At 46.6% G+C, this 23,941-nt stretch overlaps 1 protein-coding gene across 3 annotated transcripts in view; it reads left to right on the forward strand.

Moving 5' to 3' along the window:
* Positions 1-8,568: 8,568 nt before the first annotated feature.
* Positions 8,569-23,941, forward strand: part of kat6a (K(lysine) acetyltransferase 6A) — a 30,476-nt gene continuing 15,103 nt past the window's right edge. Inside the window, exons 1-4 of one of the 3 annotated variants that reach the window (XM_030357625.1) lie at positions 8,569-8,771; positions 10,294-11,797; positions 22,485-22,593; positions 23,450-23,565. In XM_030357625.1, coding sequence (XP_030213485.1) covers positions 11,069-11,797; positions 22,485-22,593; positions 23,450-23,565 — 954 coding nt within the window. In that variant the 5' untranslated portion in view covers positions 8,569-8,771; positions 10,294-11,068. Of the gene's footprint in view, positions 8,772-9,111; positions 9,249-10,293; positions 11,798-22,484; positions 22,594-23,449; positions 23,566-23,941 lie in introns of those variants that run through there. The other 2 variants (XM_030357622.1, XM_030357623.1) reach the window with 2 other exon arrangements.

The raw sequence follows: 23,941 nt of genomic DNA on the forward strand, positions 1-23,941 counted from the left end.
AGCGCTGAATGGTATTATGCGATCTGGTTTGGCTATCATAGGCGAACCAGATTTCTCTCTCTCTCGCTCTCTCCCTCTCTCAGCTGTAGACAACACCAGACACTCCAGCTCGTAAACCCCGATCCTTATCTCTAAATCCCTTTATTCTCAACATGAGTTTAGGAGAATGATTGGCCGATTGTAGAGCTATAATACTGTCTTTACAGCTTCTAAAGGTTCAACAGGTACTGTGCGAAACAGGAGTGTGGTGTAGCACTGGTGTTGCCTTGATAGTTCTCATCTTCCTTATGGGTATTTGTTGTTTATTAAAAGTACTTTGGATTAATTTAATAAAGAACAGCTTAGCCGATTATGTGAAATCCAGGAAGTTTTCACTGTACTTATAATAATGGGTCTATGGTACAAAGCTAAATGATGGCAAGTTCATTCGTTCAGAGGGCTTCATAGTGAACCAGCAGAAACCATGAGAAGGTAAGCAGGATATCTGAATGCCACAATACCACAATAGCTGCATGGTGGCACAAATCCTATCATTCTGGGAAGGTATTGGTGGGATGTGATATGATGACATGATAGTGGGGAGGCTAAGGAGCTATCAATTCCTGCCAAAAGGAACTGGGTTTGATCCCCAATGACTGTGGCACAATTGCATATCTAACATCACAGTGTCTTTAGATTAAAGTGTCCACTGAATTACTAAACATTTGTAGTACCGGTAACGGGAGAAGGAGATCTGTCACATGACACCACGGCGCGTTGCTACGTTTGTTGATGGTCAAACAATAAGGTGTTTTTGTGTTTGTGTCTCTGACCTTGATGATGTGAGCTGGCCATAACTTGCCTGCGCAGTGCTGCAGGGTGTCCTGGCTTGTCCAGACTTGATGTGCCCTGGGTGTCCTCCCCGCCTGAGACAGAGCCCTGAGCATGACAGTTTAACCTGTAGCATCAACAAGTTCAATGCGTTTAACTGTTAGGAACATTTTAATGATTTTATCCTCGTCCTACAGACTCTCACAGCAATCCCGACTTGCATGGAGCCAAAACGCCAAAGCTATGTGCGATGGGTTCACAAACCATGTTTAAATTATCATTGCCATAAATACAGACAGCTCAGAGACGGAGAGAATAAATACCCTGACTTACTTCAGAAAGACAATCATACTTTCACTGTCTTCAAACACTTTGTCCTCCTTTTTCCTTGCTTTGACACCTGAGGTTGGCTGACAATAAATAGCAGGTTGTTTATAAAAGGACATTTAAAAAGTGAATAAATACGAAAGTCAAGCCACAGTCACAGCACGACGTGCAAGTTATTGACCACCAGGTGATGCCTCCCACACAACACGCACTCATTTAATCAATAAGAGCTGGGACAGCCTGTGCTTCACCGGGGATGGGGATGTTCCCGCTGTTAGTTTGTAGCCGTTACTTAATGCTGGCATGAAGGTGCGACATCTCCATCCATTCTGTGCCGTAGGGTAAACCTGCAGAACCCTGAATGACCAGCTGGCTGACTTCCTGACAGGCCCGCGTTCGCCCTCGTCTGTCTAACGTAGGTCCCACTGTGAATAATGAGCTAGACAGATGTGGCAGAGCTGTGATAAATAAACTGTTGTTCCGGTTGTTGAGTATCCAAAGTAATTATCAATGACCTGCATGTACCCTGCGTGCTGCCAGTGAGATTAGATGGCTTTCAGGTCCCTCATTGCACTTAGCATGGGATGTTGATGAGTCTCTTCTTGGGGTCAGGAATTAATTCACAGCCCCTAGGGGCTCGACTATTTGCGGTCTTCGGGGGGGGTAAAAGTAAACTGGTGTGTGGCATCTGACCTTGTGGAGGCAAGGTCGTAGGAAGTTTGACTCCATTGATCACTCTGCAAGGACTAGAGTACCACGGTACGGCCATGTAGCTCACCGTGAACGCCAAATAACACAGTCGTGAGGTTGTATGTTGCTGTAGGATTGTGCTATTTTCTAAAGTGCCTCTTTTTTGTGAGTGTGTCTATGTGTGTGTATGTGTGCGAGCCCATCTGCCTGTGTGATGGATGGGGGGGGGGGGGGGGGGGGGGGGTGAGAAAGTGAAACTCTTCTCCCCGTCTCTCACATTCCAGCCAACTGATTGTTGAAATTGTACCTCCGCCGCAATAGGGGGCAGTATGTCAGTATCTAGCCTTGGCCAGGGAATGTTCCCCCATGAAAGTGGTATGGCCTTACTGGCCTTGATTGGTCCACCTGGGACTCATTCCTTGGCTTATTTAAGGGTTTTCACTCCCGGTTCAGGTGCTGTTCGTACAGGTGAAGGCCTCCGGTCAGCCTCCCAACCTCCCTGAGCTGGTTCAGCTGCATCTGCATCGGGCGGCGTCCAGTGCTACTCCTGCTTGGATGCCGCCCGCTCCAAGAGCTTACGCACAGCGGTTAGGTCGGACCCCTCTGGCGGGTCTCCGCCCGATGCTTGGTCCCCACCATTGCCGTCTTAAAGCTCTTCCTTATCCATCTCCAGTAGAGACTCTGGACAGCGTCTGTTCCATTCTGTGCCAGATTCGGCCTAGCCCTCGCTGTCCACCTCTTCCTCGTCTTCCCCCTCGTCTCTCCAGTTTCTCAGTTGGCGTCACTGATCCGACCAGTGCCACCAAATGTGAGGAACCAAGCCGGTCACCCCGATAATTTGCGATACGGACTCACTGGACCGGAGAGTGTGGACAAAAACAAGGGGTGGCAATTCCGTTAGGGTTAGGAAAAATGAGTGAAGTTTTATTTTCTTCAAAAACAAGTCTAAAAATAAATAAACCAAAATTAATCCAGTCTCTCTCTGTCTCTGTCTCTATCTCTCCCTGTTGTTGTGAGCAGATGTTCCCTGACAGGACTGAGCCAGTTTGATTCGGTGTCATGTGATGAGCGTGATGGAGCCCATATTGTTACACCTCTTTAAGTATAGCCTGTGATTTTTAATTGACACCGGGTTGATTATGGGATTATGTGACATGACAACATCTGTTGTCTCCTGCTAGCACTTGCGCGGGCGCAAAACATGCATGACTGTACACTCAGTGTGTGTGTGTGTGTGTTTATTTGTGTGTCATTTTTTAATTAGGGTACATTGAATGAATTACGGATTCATTAGGTTTACATAATAGCAACAAGCTCCCGACTGGCTCCGTAACACGGTTAGGGACGATCAATGCTGCATTTTTCCTTTCTGGTAGATTTATTGTTTATTGGCCCTTGATTAGCCCAGGACAATTTAGAAGCGTTATCATTAATATAAATGACTGTGAACTCCCTGACTTTTAACATAAGACACGTTGATTAAATAAGGCGTTGATTAACCAAACCTGTCCCATTTGTCATGATTGTGTGTTTCCTTACCCTAAAGTAGAATGGATTGTTTTGGGCTTAGGAGATCGGCATACCCAGGCAAGTGGCGGGTGCCACTGAGGACGGAGGACGGAGGGGGAGGGGGGTCATGGCCTTGGCTGGTTTGGCAGTAGTATAGGGCACAGGGGGAGTGTGTGTGTATTTGTGGGACCGAATCTACAGGAATGAGAGAGAGAGAGAGAGAGAGAGAGAGAGATGTAACCCTTATTCATTTTTTGACTGCAGACATACTCCAATGTCCGCAGACCACTATTGATTCAGATGCCTAACCCCGACCTGCTCCTTAACTACTTGTCTATTTCTATGTTCAAGCACTCGACGACCAATAATACATGAATTAATTAATTAGCCATTAATTAAGCAACCTTTCTTTTCTGACTCCTATAGCTACCGTAAACACTGTCCAGTTTTCCTTTATAAACCGGATTGTGCAGCACACACACTTTACACTCCAGAATGGACTTCATTCTTTGATTGCTTTCAGCCTCACTTGTAAATTACTTGGAATAAAAAAACACCACAAGGAATGTAAATGTGACCGACAGTAGCAACCACAAACACCTTATTGAGTGTGCTGTTCCCGGCCAGCACATATTAGAGGAGCCAAAAAACCCTCAGCCCTCAACCTTTCCGTCTGTCTTGAACAAACCTATGGCATCAAGCGATTTCATTCTGCATTATTTATTGATGTCCATGTTTTCTCTCTTTCATGTCGACACCTTGCAGTCACATCAAGCAATTTTTCTTTTTACTCGCCTCTGGCTTTTGCTGCATGCCTCAGGCCATTGTCTGTGGTGTATTACCAAGGAGAGTTTGGCTGCTCTGTTCCTGCAGTTCTCTCTGTGTGGGGGTGTGTTATGACAAATCTTGTTAGCTCACCTGATGGCGGCGAGACAAAGAGAGAATACATAATGGTGGGCCCCGCCACTAGGTGTGAAAGTGATGAAGATTACCTCTTCATCGACACAGAGACAACGGGTCTAGCTGTAAATGAAGGTGTCTTTTGTGGTTTTCTGCCGAGGAATGGTCTTTTACTTTTCCCTGGCACAGGGATTAATTCTTCAGATATTATGGACGAGTATTGCCTTGTCAAGGACTCTACACACAATGATGATTATGATTTTGCTGAGAGTGTACTACAAGAGCTCTTTGAAGCACTCTGTCAATGGAGAACGCAGTGGGGTTCGCCGCTACGTTCAGACAAAGAAACACCCGACACTCTGAGGGAAAGGTGTCTGGCTTCACTTTCAGCTTGTCACTCCGCATGTGTGTGTGTCTAGTTGAGGGTATAGGTGTGTGTGTGTGTGTGTGTGTGTGCATGCGTTTGTGTCTGCTCCTCTGAGCTACACTGCAAGAACCTCACGGTCCAGCTGCCGTCTGTCCCTTTGGATTTAGACCAAGGGGTGTGTGGGGGGGAGGGTGGGCTGTCTATACAGCATTGGCCTTTGGTAGGAGGGCAGTGTGAGGTGGGGTAGAGCTGGTGTAGCTGGCAGCGAGCCAGCCCCAGCAGGAAGCTTGCGAGTTCACGTGGAAGAACAGCCTCGGTCCGCGGCTGTTTGTCTCCGCTCTAAGGGCTCCAGCTGCACCCCCACCCTTCAGACCACCGCCTGTCCTCCTCCTCGACAAACAAGAACTCCCACAGGCCAAAAGATATGGGTCACAGCAACGCTGGGGCACAGATTGACCGCAGACGCTCACATCTGTGTGTGCCGGTGGCGAGCAGGTTGTGTGTTTCCGTTCACCCGGTCGACCGAGGGGAATGTACCGAACCGGTCAACACTTATTTTTTTTCCTCCCCTCCACTTCCTGGAGGAGTTATTTCATTTGTTCCATTTCATTATCTCTCATTTGTACTTAATTGCAGGGATCTCAACAGATCCTGTTTCATCACTACTGTGACTGTTAGTAGAGCAAGACGCGAGGGGAGTGTGGGGGAATGGTACTACAGTCATGGTTTCAAAAGCTTGCCTCTGGACCCCTCAGCTGGGCTTCAGTCGTAAACATCCTCATTACTGAAACTAAACAGCCAATCAATCTGGTTCTATTTCGAGAGCACTTCACAATAATTGACCGCCAACTGATTTAGTTGAGAAATCCAAAGTGTTCATATCTCGTGGGGGACAGTACAATCGGGTCAGAAAGTCACAAATTACAATAAATAATCAGGGTTAGTGAGGTAAACGAATGAATAAAAGGGCTAAAGATAAGATGCCTTAAGAGGTCAATGGAAAGCAACAACATAAACGCAAGTAGAGCAAGATGCTGAACAAAATGTTTAGTTTGGCGGAGGTCCAATTCTGTTCTGAGACTTGACAGAAAGAGATGCATCAGTGTGAACTAAGCAGGTTACGCAGGACGTTGATCTGATTCCTAAGTGTGTGTTTGTGTTTCTCCAATTTGAGAAACACAAACACACACTTAGGAACCAGATCAAGGTCCTGCGTAACCTGCTCGACATTAAGGTCATACAGGTCTGCACCAGGTCATCAGGTCTCAGGACTACCAAAGAGGACATCAAAGTCATGTCCATGGAAAGGCACTAGGAGGTAGGATAGTGTAGATGTTTCTACTACCAGCCTAATGGCTATGTGTTAGAAAGTTAAGAGTGTGGTAGATAGTTATCCATCCTCATCTAATACACTAAATAAATCATCTTCAACATGCTGGTCAAGGCTTTATTTTTTTTTGTAAGACTTTATATTGATATATTCTTTTTTTATCAGGCAATAACTTACTCATAAAACGTCTCTATTTTTTTTTGTTTGCTTTAGATTTTCACTTTCTCTTGTAATCCTTCCAAACTATACTAATGAGCTTTTGTTTGACTGCAAAGATGTCTCACCAACACCTTGCGTTTAGGTGGTTGGCTCCTCTCTCAGTAAAATATATAACGTTTTGGGCTATGTTGTTTTAAACCAAAAACGGCATAACATTACAAAGCCAGTCAAGTGTTATGTCCCCAGAACCAAGTTGTATCCTTCACATGCCCTTTGTATTTCATAGCTCCTGGCTAGGTTGATTTCTTCAAGCATCATATACTGCTTTGTGTGCAAAAACTACAAGCCTCTCCATTGGCTCAAAACACAGATTAGTTTAAAAAAACGTTGACTTCCGAAACTAAAAATAGCACTAATGTCAGTCCCTGTAGCCAACCAAACGTAAAATAGTGTCTTGGACTTTTTAGCTGATATTAACCACACTCTATTCAACCTTTTTTTTTACTAAGTAGTCCTACCGTAACATTTTGAAGTGCAAGAATGGTGACACACCACGGACACATTTTGGAACACATTATACAGCTGTGTTTTTGGGCCATTCAAGGTGAAACCACAAGTTCTGTGTGTCTGCACATAAATAATGAATGTAACCCTTCATGTTCTGCTTCAGTCTTCAGACGCAGAGCCACGTGATTATGTATTCCCCTTCGCTCTGCTGTGTTGTTCCAGTGTGGATCGTTGAACGTGACCCGTGTTGCGGATCGCGGCGCACGCCTCTTAATAATTCATCGCTGGGAGCCGTAGATCTGATGGTATAGCCCACGTTCTCACGAGTGTTGTCCATCTGTTAGTCGGTGTATACTGTACGCTGTGATGCAATATGTCAACCCTCGAGAGAAACACTAATGGGCATTTGAATATCAACACTTAACACTATTTAACTAGGTAATAACACTACGGCTAATTATAATTAGCGTCGCGTGCTTAACCAGAGATTTATGGCTCCCTGCGCAAGCCCTCAAAAATAACAGCAAATAAAGTTTGACCTTATTCGTTTTTTATTTGATCACCACCACAGTGCTCTGGGCGGATTCCCCCTGTGCAGAAAAGACGCGTCTATACCGTGGGTAAACCGTATGTCTAATTGCTTCCTGGTCTAAACACTACCCCTCTCAAAGGACTGCTGCACATCAATTTAAACAAATGTTCAGGTAATTTAATTTGCTCTCAGGGAGCTTTCGCCTTCAAACTGTAATACAAAGTCACAGTTCCAGCTCTGAATAAAACGGGATAAACGTGTTTAATGTGCCTACCACAAAATATGGTATTGTTGTCCATTAACAGCTCTGTTGGAAACAGTAGGTACAAATTATGTGTATCCTTATAATAATGGGCAATTTTTTAAAATCTTAATTATTAGTGCGTTATAATGAATTAATCTTATTCATAATAATAAATAATGTAAATATTCTATCGATAAATTAAGCCTGCAATGGTTTCACAATTCAAAGAAATTATAACTTCATGCAATCAATTGAATAATTGACATCAACAATGTAGTAATTATAGGTTGTCGTTTTCCTGTCCAAGTCGATATTTGCCTAATTGAACAAATTTGAGATCAGTTGGCTATTACCGTGGGAATGTCTACATTACATGTTCGACTCCTGGATAGGCTAATCACTTTATTGTTATTATTGAGAGACCAGTCCGATATCAATTTAGATAAGAGGCGTTCAGAGTATCTGATTATGTCTAATACATGTACATTATGGGAAACAGTAGACCGATTTCAAACCGTTTCCATCTTAAAATGTTGAGGAAAGTGCTTAATTTTATGTTTTGTAACAGGCACATGTGCTGTACCAATTGTAGATTTGCATTGCCGAGATTTTTATTTCGTGACGACATCATCCACGAAGAGTGTTGAATGTTTGTTTTCATGTTTAAATGTAGTGACGTTAGGCTACTTACTAAAAATTATTATAGCGCAATCTACGTTGGGCTAATAATACATTTAGTGACCATTACGCTACAAACATATTCCAATGCTTCATAATAGGCTGTGTAACTCAAGATAGCCCCATTGTAAAATTGTAATCTGTGTCTGTGTGCTTTGTATTCCGGTGCAAACACAGCTGCTACAATAGACTGCAGATCTCTCTCGGCAGTGAGAAGGGTGTCTCACTTTGATCTTTAAATACCCTCCATCGTTAAACCACACTCACTTGCTTTGATTTTTCCCTGTAGACGCTTGCTGTAGGAAGTAAATTGAGACGTTCCCTTGAATCTCCCTATGTATGCGCGCGCGCGCACAGCGGTGAAGCGTAAACACCTAACCCTTTTTCCTACTCCACCATCTGTCCCTTTCTTCCATTTCATGTGTGCAACCGATATCCACCATCATAGCAACAACTCCGCTGCCCGCCCATCTTCCCTTGTAGAAAAAAAATTCTCCGCCCGCGTTTGCAGGCGGAACAGAGGCAGAACTATGCAGACGGTCCCTTGCCCTGACGGCTCAGTTTTTCCCCCCTCCCCCACTAGCCGAGCTCCTGTTTCACTCAAAGATGGCGTCAGCTTTGGAGCCTCTGCTCTCTGGCTGCATTTTTAGTCTTGTTGTTGTCTCCGATTCGAAGGATTTCTGGCACGTTCTCCTCGGCAACTCGACACGAAATTCCGGTGAGTCGAATATGGGAGGAAGGGGATATCACGCGGCGCTGGAGCTTTCCTCTCGAAACCCGAACTGGACCAGTTCGTCGGGGTTTCTGGGAACCGCGAGAGGTAGAGGGAAAGGGGTACGGAGAGATGGTCGTGAGGGGGGGCAATGGGGGGTAGCTGGGTGGAGGGGGAGCCGAGGCCTACTTCGCTCCAGCGGCCTTGTCTCCACCGCACCGCAGGCTGTACGTGGGAGGGCGGCGGATGGAGGAAGGAAGTCGCGAGGTGGGGACTGTGTGTAGGGACGCGTCTCGCGGGCGATGGGCGACTCGCCCGCACGCGAGGCAGAACGAGGAGGCCCGACAGACACACAGAGCGGGCTACACTGGAACATTAATGCATCAAAGCTATTTTCTTTTTGCACTTGCCAGTTAGCCGTTATGGCCGTCTGTAACTTGCATTGTGCCTATTTTTGGAAGGCCGCGATCTTGGTCAATATTGGTATATAATTTAAAAAAACGATATTAACCGTTGCGATTGTTCCGACGCGGAGGCTGTTATTGTTTGAAACGGGGGCCGCCGTGAAATATTTTGGCGCTGTGAAGGCGAACCTCTGGCGTGCGTTTCTTTCATGATGTTTATGTTTTGAGCTAGCATGTTGTAGTAACATACCCATTCCAGGGGAACCAGGGTTAGCTTGTGAGCTAGCTGGTGACACCAGCTTGCTAAACAACAGCAGTTCGCGGGAAGATCTGGTGTCAGATCTGGTGTCAGATAGTTCTTTACAAGCGGAGTGTAAACAGGGTTGGTGACCAATCAATGATACGATTCGCTGCTGGTGCTATCTTTTTAATTTCAGTAGCATTTAAGCTAATGTTTGCTAACAACTTGTGTTTTGACTGGATGACGTTTATGTTGGCAAATGTTGGCTTGGGCTTTAATTTCAATGTCTATTGTAAATGAGGCTCTATAGTCATGAAATATGATCTATAAACGGCTATTATCAGGTACTAGATCTATCGTTATAGTTTGAAGAGTGATAAGCACCAGAAGAAGAGAGAGAGCAACATATCAGGGATATGATTGTGTCAAATCACAGAAGTTTGAGACTATTATGTTATGGTCCCACGACTCCCACCTGTCACTTATCCTAGGTCTAGATTAATTGGATAACAAAACGGATATTATTGACTTACATTGGACAAGCATGTTCTTTTGCTGCTTCTGTTGACCGAACAATGCCAGTATCTCAGCAATTCAATGCACTGTTGGAATTATTGTATCTATTGGTCTAAATATAAGGTCACACTTAAGTGTCCATAAAATCCTGTTGGATTGTGTCCGTTGTTTATGCCTTGAGCGTGGTGCACACTTCAGCATCAAATAATGCATATCCGAAAGTGATCACACCTTTTGTTGCTCTTTATTAAATTAGAGCCTCACCCTATGTGGAAAGCAAGTTAATAATATGATTGTTTAAAAGTACACATACTTGATTATTGAGTGGCGGTTTGCTAACCTGTCTGTGTGTTCTCTGTTTTTGCAGGGTGTGTCGGCTACTAAAGTGCGATGGGCATGAAAGTGATCAGTGCGGGCTGCTTCCTGGGGTGAGATCTATGGTTGGTCCCCGACCCGAGAAGCCCTGCCCGCTGAATAAGAAAAGACAAGGGATCCCCAACGATCATCGTCGTCCTATCAATTCCACAGAAACTAATATTGCTTTTTCTTCCATTTTCTGGACCTCTTTCATCTGAGAAAAATAACTTGAAACAAAACGGTGATTTTCCTGAGAGAGACTCTGGTCATTGTACCTCTCCCTTGGGAGGAAAGCCATTTGATCACCAGGAGTGATCCAACGCTTTAGTTGGACGCGTTTTGTCACCGGTGGACGTAGAAACGCTTCATTGTTGAGCATAGCTGAAGCTCCATCCCTGAAACCCCGTTCTCAGCCAGGCTGCGCCGCCTCACCGGGAGAGGCCGGTGGCTGGACCGGCTCGTAACCATTTAGGCGGGGGTTGTATCTCGGAAGCTTATGCTATGGTGAGCTGCTCCCTACCGTGCTACTCACACTTGGACTCCGAGGCATTCTCTGCGCGGCCTCAGGACAAGGGCTAGTCGGAAGGTAGTGGCTTCGGGGAGGAGAGAGGAGCAGCCGTAGCGCTAAAGGGTGCAGGCCAGGTCCTCCCTGGGCCTTCAGCCCCCCTACCCCTTCCCTTCCCCTTCCCTTCCCCAAATAAGTTTTTGAATACATATTTTTCTTGTTTGTGGACATCGCAGTCAGGCCTCAAAGGGGGCCTCTGCGCCCATCCCCGACTGCAGCCATGGTGAAGTTAGCTAACCCCACGTACACCACATGGATCCTGGAGGCCATCAAGAAGGTGAAGAAGCAAAAGCAGCGGCCGTCGGAGGAGCGCATCTGCAATGCCGTGTCCATGCTGCACGGGCTGGACCGCAAGACGGTTCTGGAGCAGTTGGAGCTCAGTGTCAAGGATGGCACTATCCTCAAAATCTCCAACAAGGGACTCAACTCCTACAAGGACCCCGAGAACCCAGGGCGCCTGGCCCTGCCCAAGCCCCGCAGTGGGCTTGGAGGTGGTGGTGGTGGCGGCGGCGGGGGCGGGGGCGGGGGCGGGAACAGTAGCGGAGGTGGAGGTAGCTCCTCCCACTCCCATTCACACTCTCATTCACACTCCCACAAGAAGCCGGGGCTGGACTGGAACAAGCTGATCAAGCGGGCCCTGGACGGGCTTCACGAGGCCGGCGGCTCCACCCACAGGAGCGTGGAGCGCTTCCTGAAATGCCAGGCGGACGTGGCGGCCTACCTGTCGGGCAGCGGCTCCATCGGGCCGGGCCTCTTCCACCAGCAGCTGAGGGTGGCCCTGAAGCGAGCGGTGGCCCACGGCCGCGTCAAGAAGGAGGGCCCGCTGTTTCGCCTGGTCAGCCGCAGCGGGACCACCTGCGGCCCGAGCGGCCTGCACGAGGACGGGACCGGCACGGTGTCCATCGACTCACTGCCCCCCGTGCGCCTGCTGCCCCATGAGAAGGACAAGGTAACGTCCCTGCGTACTCGCACTGATGCATCATGTTATTACATCCCGAACACCCTCCTGCCAAGTGGCCTGGTTTTCTAATTGCAATCAACCCATCTGTCTCGGCAACAATAACCGTTACCTATTGTCAACAAATTTATTTACACAATTGACATGCCTCGGCTTGGCTGTGTTAACCTTGGCCGTGTTAAGGCTATTCTCTCAGTCAAGCAATATGGAACAATATTTACTACATTTCTATTTGCCCCTTAGTTGGTTGTAGTGTTGGCCCACACAGGTATCCCATGCACCTTTTATATCTGGATAGATTTGGCTTTAGAAAGAGAATTTTGGTTTGAGAGGTCCCTCCTGGCTTAATATCTTTTCAGAAAGTTTCTGGTTATATTCTGGAATTTCTGGATTTAGACAAGTGTAGCTAAAGTCTATAGTGCTATCGGTATACATTTTCGGTAAAAAAAAGGATACGCTTGAATGTCCTTCAACTGCCCTTACACCTCCATTTAAATATAGAGACATGTCCTGCAGTGCATACAGCATGATTCAAGCCTTTGGGCTACTCGTTGGCAATCCATAACTTTGGCAGTTTCAGACGTTTATCACCAAGACTTACTCATGATGTTCTGCTCCACCGCTAGCCCGACTTCTGGGACGTGCAGCGCTGAGTGAGATGTGATAATGTATCTCCAGCCGACCCTTTGAACCCTGCTTATTAAACCATCTTTCAGTTGTGCATCACTTGTCTATTGCCCTGCTCCGGGATATGGCTAGGCTGTCCGCAACACTTTGTGTGAAGGGCATGTTAAGTTTAGCTCAGGACCTGGAACTCTGTTCGTGTTGGATTTCTCTCAGATGTTTGGGTATGAAAGAGACTTCCAGGGGTGCGCGTGTGAGTGCGTGTGAGTGCGTGTGTGTATGTGTTTGTGTGTGTGTGTGTGTGGGTGTGTTGTGTTTCCTTTGTGCAGCGAGTGAGACGAGTCTCTCCGTCTGGGTAGAAGGCGGCTCCTCAGCTCTGTACAAAAGTAGCCTAGTGTCTGTGAAGGAAGGGGTCGAAGAGACTGTGAAAAGGGGGGGGCGGGGGAGAAAGAGAGGGTAAAAGATGGAGCGGGAGAGTCTCATGGTTTCCAAGGACCCCTGCTGGGATTGCGAACCAGCTGCTGGGCGGCTCCTCGTCAGAGGGTGTCGGTAGGTATGAGACGGAAAGAGGTGGGAGGTGAGCGAGAGGGATACAGAAGAAACCAGAGACGTGGACTGGAGGAAGGAAGAGACCGAGTGAGTGAAGTGTGGTGTATTGTGGTGTTTTGTGGTACCATCGGAAGAGGTCCGGATGACGCATGTTCTATGCCTCCCTGCTCTCCAAGCAGACAGTGAAAGAAAAGAGAGGGGGAGCTGTGGCGTGTGTTTGTGTTAGTGTGTGTGTCTGTGTGTGTGTGTGTGTGTGTGTGTGTGTGGCGGCGGCGGCGGTGGTGGTGGTGGTGGTGGTGCGGGATGTGGTGGTGCGGGATGATGCAGAGCAAAGGAGTGGAAGAAGGATATTCAGACATGCAGGCGACAGAGGAGCGGTGGAACACACCCACTTGTGTAACCTGATCATAGAGCAGCCAGCCGCCAACCTCTCCTGCTCAAAGGGGCAGGGACACGCGCATACACATCCGCACACACATGCATCCGCACACAGTAACGGTTTACTGAGGAATATGCAAATTGACTTGTCGTTTCTTGTGTGCAGGGATGCATTAGCGGGTGTAAACACACTGGACCCTGTGCTAACATGTGTAACAAGTCGTAGTCACACAAAGATCTATGCAAACACATGTATTCTAGTGATGTTTTCGAGTAAAAAAAGGAATATGTTTTCTTGGGTCAATTCATACGACCTGTATCCCCAAATCCAGGCCCACACACTCGTGTGCGCCATTGTTGATACTTAGTTGACGTCAGTTCCTGCAAAAAAACATAGTTACTTAGGCCCAATCCCATTTCTACCCCTTACCCCTTCCCCTTCCCCCTTCAAAACAAGGGGGAGGGGTAAGGGGAAGGGGTAAGGGGTAGCAATGGGATTGGGCCTTAGTACTTAGTTTGCAGGGATGAGAGGTGAACCACAAACACAGTGTGGATGTACTGCAGTGCAGTGCGAAACGCCACACACGCAGCATCCTGCTAGCCTTTGTCATTGGGACAAAGAGATCCGTGTTGGGTGTCTGGCCAGGCAGACCAGGGTGAGTCCAGAGGTGAAACATTGAGCGGTGATGTTCCCGCTTATATTCCAACTTGTTTTTGTGAATCAATGTATCGCTCCCTCTCTGGGTGTAACACGCACATGCACATACAAACACACCTTGAGGATACGGTGGTGGTTGAACACAAACACACTCTATACAGCATATCGTACGTCACTAAACTTTGTCTTAATCTTTGATTTATAGAGATGGTATAATAGTTTTGTCTTACAGAATATAGGATGTACGTTACCCATAACTTGATGGGATAGCTTGATGGCCTCTTGCCATGCCTAGTGACAAAGCCTCAGGAATCATGCCCTACCCCACTTCTGTGACAGCCTGCTGTGTGTTTTTCATTGGGACTGGTGATTACATTTTTGATTCATTTGATTGGTTGTAAACCTTTTTTGTTCCACGTATTTGTTCCCAGTGCCGCAGGGGCTGCTCCTTTTTAAGGTCTCGCCAAAAGTCTTGGCTCAGAGTCCCCCCCCCAGGGTCCAGTCAGTGGTCTCGGCCTATAGGCCTAGGAAGTCTCCACTGTCTGGATCTATTGAGGGACAGGCGAGTGGCTGTAACGAACGTAAAACATCACTCTTTTTAAACTATGACCAATGTATTTGGACAGCCTGATATTTTTTGTGTCTTGATGGACAGGGCAGTATCGCACACCCCATAGGGCTGTGCGATATGGACAAAATCTTCTATCACCCTATGGGTCATTTCATATCTCGATAACGATTTATATTGCGATATAGTACATTTTCTTTAAATACTATGAAATGCGTCTACCCGGAATAACCACATCCCTCATGGCTACTTTTTAATAACCCTTTCAACTAAATACAAATCAATAAATAAAGCACTTTCTGTTTTTGTCTTATTTGGAACTGACATAGAGCAAGACTGTCACAAATTAAAAACAAAAAAATATATATATTGACGTATAAAAAGCTAAATAAATATTTAAGTAAGAGACACGGTTTCAAGTCTGAAATCTCCAATGGTCTTTTTCTTTCAATATAATAAAGTTCTGCCTCAGACTGTTGCAGGACTTTCGTGCGGTTTCGTGCAAAAAAAATGTGCAGGTTGTTTCTGTATTTGTCGCGCACGTGTATTGAGAGAAGAGCAGGATCAGAATGATTCAAAATAATGGCGTATGGTTAAATATCGATATGAAGGATAGAGGGAAATATCTATTGATGGACATTTTTCTCTCGTCCCCCATATAGATATATTGCACTCCTCTTTGGCCACACATGCTGTGGTGTGGTTTGCATTTGACTGCCTTTAGCCAGACAGGTGTTTGTGTGTGGCCATGGCGACTGCTTGGTAAGGATATACACACACACTCCATGGGATTAACCCAGAGAGCATAGGGGTCACATGGTCCTGTCTGGCCCGGTTGGTCAAACCTCACCAGTGACTAGCTCTACTCTGGTAGTGCAAGGGTGACAAGGAACCACACCCTGTCGGTGGTAGTTGTTCATTTGCTTCTTCTTTTTTATGGGGTGTTAATGGTTTATAGTTTTTCATTTGTTGATGGCGCTGCATGAAGGAAGTGGTTTATTTGCATTGTTCTCGCCCTCTAGCTCTACTTCCTGTATGTGTTGTTGTCACCCTAGAGATATCTTATCAGCAGAAGGCATCAACCATTAAAGATTATGATATCTACTTGATATGTTGTGTTTAAGGTTGTATCTGGCAGTTATATTATACTATTCTGGAGTTGTGCGGAGCAGACACAGTTATTGGCAAAATATTGAGCTTGCATGCTTCAGTTACTGTCTGCACTGCAGTCTCTATTTTGTTGAGGATGTCTGAGTCAGAGGTGACTGGCATTACATCTGTAACGGATTAAATATTGATGATACCGTTGGAGTCTTCAATGCACACCAATAGCCGATCAAAACATGAGTAATATCCTGGTTGCGTGGGAATGTGTAATGTGTGTGTATGTGTGCACTATCTCCACTGACTGTCAGTATGGTATTGTCCTTTGCTTGCCATCGTCAGCCGTTATGATCTTCAGTGGGAAGAAATGTCACAGTAAGGGATGCAAAAAATAACAAATTGGTAAGCACAGCGTTGACCCCATGGTGGTGTTGGGGGATATTTCTACTCCCCATCTCCTTGGTTTAGCTGGAGCACTATGGACCCCCCCCCCCCAGAGGGGGTCATTGCCAGGCCATGGAGGGGGGGGGGGAAATCGGAGTCACCAAGGGGTCACAGACTCATGGATATCAAACCTTGTTGCCTCCCAGAGCACCCGTTAGCAATATGAGGCTATGGCCGTGTGTGTGTGTGTGTGTGTGTGTGTGTGTGTGTGTGTGTGTGTGTGTGTGTGTGTGTGTGTGTGTGTGTGTGTGTGTGTGTGTGTGTGTGTGTGTGTGTGTGTGTGTGTGTGTGTGTGTGTGTGTGTGTGTGTGTGTGTCGTCCCACAGCCGTCATATTGGTGGAGAGCGATCTCTGCCCCATGGTTGCCCTCCCCAGCAGCTGGAGCGGGGTGAACCAGAGTTCCCCACGGCCCTCCGCCGGGTGTCATCCAGGGGACGTGTGAAAATATCACACGCGCACACGCATCCACTGTGCAGTGTGTGAGGGGGGGGGGGGGGGGGGGGTGTTGTCGCCATTTCCCTCCAAATGTGCTGTTGATCTCCCCTAACTAGTCAGGCTGATGCCGGCAGTCTGGCTAATGGCTGCTGTTCTCTGAAGAGGTAATCGCGGTGTCACATTAGACGCAGGTCGTCATGAACTGTAATGGGCGTATTTATCCACCATGTAATGCCCCTCCCGTTCCCCCATCCATCCGTCCACTCCACACAAAGGCTCCGTCACACACAAACACGTCCTCGTAGTTGCAGTCGTTAGCGTTTGTTCAAGGTGAACACACTAGGTGTAGTCACTGAGGGCACGGTGACGGCAAAATGCCTCCAGACATCGATTACATGCCTGAGATGCATCCCTCTCCTTTCTCTCCCTTCCTCTCTGCTGATGGGTGCTTCTCTTCATTTGGGAACATGCCGCACACACTGAGGGCTGGAGATTACCACACTACCCAATGTTAGGAGTGAAGGCTTAGTTATGGTTGGATGTCGAAGCAGCGCAAGGGGGTTTACGGACACATTGCGTCTTTGCGGACCCTCCTTGCGTCCACCGCAAGAGCCTGACGTGCACCACCCAAAAATGTTATCCTTGCATCGAGGCGACGCAGCAAGGGCTGTGATTGGGCCGCTTACCAAAACCCGACGTAGAACCAAAAGAGGTTCAGTACTGCGTTGAAGCGACTGGGTGGTCGTTGCGTTGCGTCGACGTCCAACCATAACTAATCTTTAAGGGTTTGAGCGATGGCTTTCTTTAGCAGAAGATGTATATTATCTTTCTGTTCCCCGGCCAGTTCTTTTGGGTGGATCCTCATTTCTACAGCCTTTGATGTGATGCATTGTACATCTAATCGTCCATTTTTTTGTATAAACACGGTGAACTGTAAAGCTTTGCCTTTTGGCAGTCGCTCTCCTGCAGCGTTTCCTGTTGGCATCCACTTTGCAGGTTACAAACTCTGGAACTGCGATTAGTGTTTAGTTTGTCTTCAATGGAGGAATTGGCCTTCTGAACAGCCCTGCCAAGAGAGTGATGTGCTGTAACGTTACATTAGCATGCTGGGAGAATGCTGCGAGGGTCTTGGCGTGAGCCAGAGGTATTTAAAGAGCTGCTGGACCAGGATGTGGACCACCAGCTGTTGGACGACACCACCAGGGACGTTGAGCAGTGTTTGCTTGCCATCAGCAGCCTGTCGCCAACAGAAATCCATACTTCCTCCTCCTCCTTGTGTTTGTGCATGTGTTCGACGTGCGTATGAGGCCTAGGTTGAAATATAGCATTTTCTTCTTGTTGAAAAATTGGTGTGTGTGTGTGTGTGTGTGTGTGTGTGTGTGTGTGTGTGTGTGTGTGTGTGTGTGTGTGTGTGTGTGTGTGTGTGTGTGTGTGTGTGTGTGTGTGTGTGTGTGTGTGTGTGTGTGTGTGTTGGGAAGGGTCATGGAGATCAGTCTCATGCTAATGAAAACCTTGACTAGAGTCAAGACAAGGACAAGGGGAGTGCATTCCTCCCATCCCTCTTTCTCTCTCCGCCCTTTACACTTTGCCGATATCCTGCTCTGGTCTCCTTTTCTCTGCCCTCTCTCTCGTCTCCATTGGTCGGGGGCTGCTTGTACCAAGATGATCTTGAAACAAATAAATAAACAAGGCCACAGTGTTGTTCTGTTTGATTCCTTGTCGTAGACAACCACAAATGGCATGGGGCCTGGGCAGCACAAACAAACAAGACGTAGCGACATCAACGAGGCATTATTCATCTAGAACAAATATCTCCAAACATTTGGAGCTTATGGCTCAGAAAAGCAAATATTTGTGTCTTCTGTTTATGACTGACTATTATTATATTAATACTTCAGCTGGTAAGTCAGACGGCAAACAACTTATGAACAAGTGCCATTATTAATGTGCTGTCACAGACACCATTATAAATGGATATAAACAAATATCTACGTCAATGAATATGCAGCAAAACTACAAGAACTATTTTTTGCCTGTCTGAATGATGAAGCAAAGCCCAAGATTTGAATAAAGCACTGAACTGGGAAGATGCCTTTTAAGACGTGCATAGAAATGCTTCATGGCAGAGCTTCACAACAATAACCAAAATTCCAACAGGTCCAGTGCCCATTGTGCCTGTCTATCCGCGCCTCGAGCAGGAAGTAGACCGTTGGCTGTCGTGCTCTAGGGCTAAATTGTTTGGTGTTTGGGCATTGCTATTCGTGAAACAAAACTGCTACAAGCCAGTGTCCTGGAGCCTTGCTGTCTTGTCACTCGGCCCCAGGCAGACCTCTAACCTGCTGAACCTGTTCTGTGGTGGTTGTTTTCTGGCACTGGATTAGTACAGGGTGACAGGTCAAGTCCGCCAAGCCTTGCTGTTGACATACGCGTGTCTTGTGTCTCTGGCTCCTTTCCCCGGCCCTCTGCAAACTTTCCTGCCGAGTCGTCAGGAAAGCGACCCTGCCGGCCATAGCGGCGTGCGGACCCTTGGCCTGAAAAAGAAACATGAGCAATTACTTGCTTCACACATAAAAAAAAAACGCCGGCTCCCAGACACGGCCAGAGGATTACTGGCTGTTGGAAGTTCCTTCACAGCCAATATTGGCTTAGGGAGATTTGGGTGTAGCAGTGAGGGGGGGAGAGGAAAGAAGGGAGACTGGGGGGGACTGACGGGAAGAATGGAGAGATGGAGGGATGGCAGGGGGGGAGAGGGATGAGGCGAGTGTGAGCCACATAGAGATAGAGGCGTGGGCTCTTGGAAAGAATTTGAGGTTTGTCTTTCTCTGTATTCCTGTCACTGTGGTGGGAATGATTTTAGTTTTCTTTCTGTATTTTCGGTTTCCGTCTGGGTCTCATTTACAGTGGCAGTCCACAAACTAGTTTCCCTAGCATTCTGTGTGTGTGAGGGATCGGCTCTCTATCTCTGACTTGGCCCCTCACTCGATCACGAGTAGGCGGGCGTGCGAGGTTGACCTCTGGTGCACAAGGAGTTAAGTGTCAGGGTGATTGAGTTGTTGGTCTCACGCAGGCGGCTTCTAAGCTGCGTTTTTCTCTCCCCTCTCTCTTCCTATCCTCCTCGCCCTCTTTCGGTTTTCCTCTCTCCCTGTTTTTCATTTCCTCTGTCCGCCCATTTTCCTTTCCCGCCTCGCCCCGTATTGCTGTAGTTGAGTGTTGTCTCTGATTGGGTCTCATTCTCTCTTTGAATCTAGCCCCCCGTTTCTGTGGCTTTATATAAACTGAATCAGTGTCACCTGGGGCCCAGTGCTTAGCGGGGACTTCCTCTTTAGGTCCTTTTGTGTTTTTTTGTGTTTTTTTGCGCAAACGGTGATTCACTTAAGGTGCTTTCACACTGGCGCTGTTTATTCCGTTTTTAATTTGAGCCTGGAGTGTTTCTCCCCATAGTGTGGTGAGTGTTGGGTGTTTTGTATATTACTGGGAACTCTGACCATACAAACACAATCTGGTCTGATTTAAAACGGAGGTCTTGGTCTGCTTAGTCTGGTTTGGTTCGTGTAAGGTGGGAATGGGATCGTCCAAACTTATGGGTTGAATCTTCACTTTTTCCATGAACTGGAAATAATAACGTATTCAGCTGGGTATACTTGAACTTCCTGAGATTCAAATGTATTGCGGTCAGTTGTGATGCCATCGAAATATATTCGGATGATTACGTTAAGTAGATGCGGTCAAAACAGCCGTTATTAAATTATTCAGTGACCATATAGTGGAAATGGAGTTATTTTTAATTTGTAGATGCAGCAAAGCAAAACGAAATAACCCAAGACGGCACAAAGTTGTTGTTGCTTCATTACAATTGTCTGTAACAAGAATCCATTGTAAGTTTCCCTCCGATTTTCGGCGCAATGGATGAGCGACCAACATTCTGTCATGTGTTTACATTGTTTTGTTTGCTCACCTTACCACATTAAAATACAATAAAGTCCCAGCTAATAAGTGTGGAAGGGTCAATCCAATGAAGAGGCAGCTTTCCCTGAAGTGAAGGTGTCTATGCTTAACCTTTGACTACCTTTTGTGATTGTATTATGCATAATGTAATGTACAAAGGAGATATATTATAGCCATGAGGCTCATGAACTATTACTTGTATAATGCAGTCCCAGGTTTTACATTAAGACATAATTAAGCTGGAGGAAATAAAATAAGGCTCTGCCGCTAATACTTATCGCGTTAACCATACCCTTCTTTTCCACTGCTTCATCTTTCAGTTTGTCCGAGACACACACACACACACACACACACACACACACACACACACACACACACACACACACACACACACACACACACACACACACACACACACACACACACACACACACACACACACACACACACACACACACACCCCCCCCCCCCCCCCCCCCCCACCTTGCTAGTGTCCTCTGTGTGTGTGTCTGGATGTGAGGTGACTCAGAGGGGGAAATGAACCCTATAAATCAAGCGGTTGCCCCTGTCTCCTCCCTGCCTGGACCTGCCTGTGTGAAGCGCTGTGCACAGACCCCCCCTGCCCCCCACAACCGCTCTTTGACCACTGCCACATTACCATACCCTCTCAGCCAGGGGAAACGTTTTTCTAACCTTAGCCGAAGAATTATGCTGTCTTATGAGGTTTTGAAATTGTTGTTTATTGTATTTTAGGTAGAGGTTGTTGTTCTTTACCTCAGACAAGCAGCGAGCCCACGGCTTCCGAAGGATATATACAGACATAAGCACACCTTCACGTGCACGCAACTTTCCGTGTACACACAAGCACCACGAAACCATGGTGATCTTAAAGATGTTTACCTTGCAGGTCATGCAACACAGCGTAGGGTTACACAATGCCAGTATTGACGCGGTGTGTGTGTGTGAGTGGGCATGTGTGTCAGTATACAGAGGAACATCAAGATAAACGATTACATCACCTTAGGCTCTTGAGCATCCAAGTGGCATGCTTCAAGGCAAACATAAGCACCTGCAGCCCCACGTGTGCACGCGTCCTGCACTCTGGTCCCCTGAGTTCTGTTCATTATGGTCTGTCGGTCCATAACGCTGCACACATGCAGTCTGGAGTAGGGATCGACCGATACAGATTTTTTTTTCCCTCAGCCTTAGCCGATAACCGATACGCCGAAACCCATTTTCTTGAGCCGATAATAACGTGGAAATCCAGAGTTCTCGCGAGAGCACAATTTGAATTTGCTCAGTCAGTCACTCTGGGAACGAGCAATATACTCGTATATATTCTGGGCCTCCCCTGGCCCAGAACATTAATCAATCACATCGATGTATCAATATAGGTGGGCCGAAAGCGTTGCTGTTTTACCGACGGATACGGCAAGTGTCTTATCTATTGGTTATCTCCACTGGTCTGGATCGGTCACCCCTTGTATTCTTCTGATTGGTTGTAGTGTTATCCAATGTGTGTTATCCATTGATATTTTCAAATGCATGCTTGGTGCCGCCCCTCGAGTTGGGCCATTTTCATTACTCGTTGACGGACCCTACAGCTTTCTAGATGTGGGTTTGGATTTCCAGGCTAAGCCTCCCTCAATTTACATCCTAAAAATGACACAATGATAACAAATGTTACAATGTCTCAATTAAAAAAAAAAGAACATTTATTGAACTGTCTGTAAATCATGCCGAAGGAAAAATATATATATATATCGGTCGATCACTAGTCTGGAGTGACCTTTGTTGCCACCATGCACAAACCATCATGCCCCGAACAATCAACACCTTTTCCGTCCGTACTCTCGCAGCCTCGTTCTAATGTTCTCTCTCTCTCTCTTGCTCTCGCTCTCTTTTTCTTTCTTTCTTTCTTTCTTCCCCCCCCCCCCCCTCTCTTGTCTCCACACGTCTATTGTCCCTTTCAGCCCGTCGCTGAGCCCATCCCCATCTGCAGCTTCTGCCTGGGCACCAAGGAGCAGAACCGCGACAAGAATCCAGAGGAGCTCATCTCCTGCGCTGACTGCGGAAACAGCGGTGAGTCAACGGGCCGACCGAACGTATAAACCCAGACCAGGAGCCAGCACCCTTGTTTTGAACCAGGGCTTGGGCTGGGCAATAATTCGATATACGATTATTAATCGCGATACAACTCACGTCGATTACGACGATAAGCATTAGACATAAATGCTCGATATAAAAAACAAACAAAAAAGTAAAGTAAAAAAAACCAAACTGTTCTGATATGGATTTACCTTTCACACAGCAGAAATAAACCTCTACAAACATTTGAGATTGTTGCCTCCCTGCCAAAGGAGTTTAATGTGATAGTCACTGACAGATCTTTTTAGTTTTAAACACATTATTTTATGTAGCATATCATCTGGTTTTACAATGTTTACATTTTGCACTTACTAAAGCACTATGTAGTTCATATTGTATAGATTAAAGTTCAGTCCATGTGCCAGGGCCTTTGTTCATCCACTTTTGTGGATTTCCCTTATCACAAATATGGCAAAAAACAAAACTGTATGGTTTAACTAATGAACACTCTTGTTTCTTCAGGGTTCAGCAGTATGAAATCATATATAGTGATTAATATCAATATCGAAAAAATAATCGTGATAATAATTTTTGCAATATCGCCCAGCCCTACCCAGGGCCCTGATCTAGATCCAAATCAGGACCCCAAGCTAGTCCCAAGAGGCCTCACTCCCTCCGGGTGTTGCAGGTTGAGGCATGTGCTTTTTGTTTATGTCCTTATCTGGACATGCCCTGTGTTCGCACTGACTTTGAATTGTTGTTGTTTTCCAGAGCAAATCCTCAGCTTCCTTTCAAGGTTGCGTTGGATGTTATCAGATTGAGACGTCTTGTGTGTGCTGTTGTTCTGCAGGCCACCCGTCCTGTCTGAAGTTCTCCCCGGAGCTCACGGTCAGGGTCAAAGCCCTCTGGTGGCAGTGCATCGAGTGCAAGACCTGCAGCAGCTGCCAGGACCAGGGCAAGAACGCGGTGAGTAGAGGCCCGGTCGTGTGTTGGGGGGGGGCCATGTGCAGCGATGCCCATAGTGTTTATGTGATCATCCAGCCCAAATTGAAATGTAACATATTTTCTGCAAGAAATGCACCGTCAAGTTCCCTGCGGTTTTGTCTTTATTGATTCTTACCTTGGGTCCTATTAATCACCTCCGGTTCCAGTGATCAGCACTGAAATGATAACGTATACCTACGCTCTTGAGTAAAGCACGCTCGTAAACCCCGTCATTGACTCTGGAAATAAAACAAAATGAGGAGATATCGACTGTGTGTCGTTAAATCTTTATAGCGTCATTTTCTTTACCCCGTTGGGTAAAGAAAATGACCACTTTGCTTCCTACACAAACACGGCA

Source organism: Gadus morhua, chromosome 6 (genome assembly GCF_902167405.1).
Source record: "Gadus morhua chromosome 6, gadMor3.0, whole genome shotgun sequence".
NCBI lineage: Eukaryota > Metazoa > Chordata > Actinopteri > Gadiformes > Gadidae > Gadus > Gadus morhua.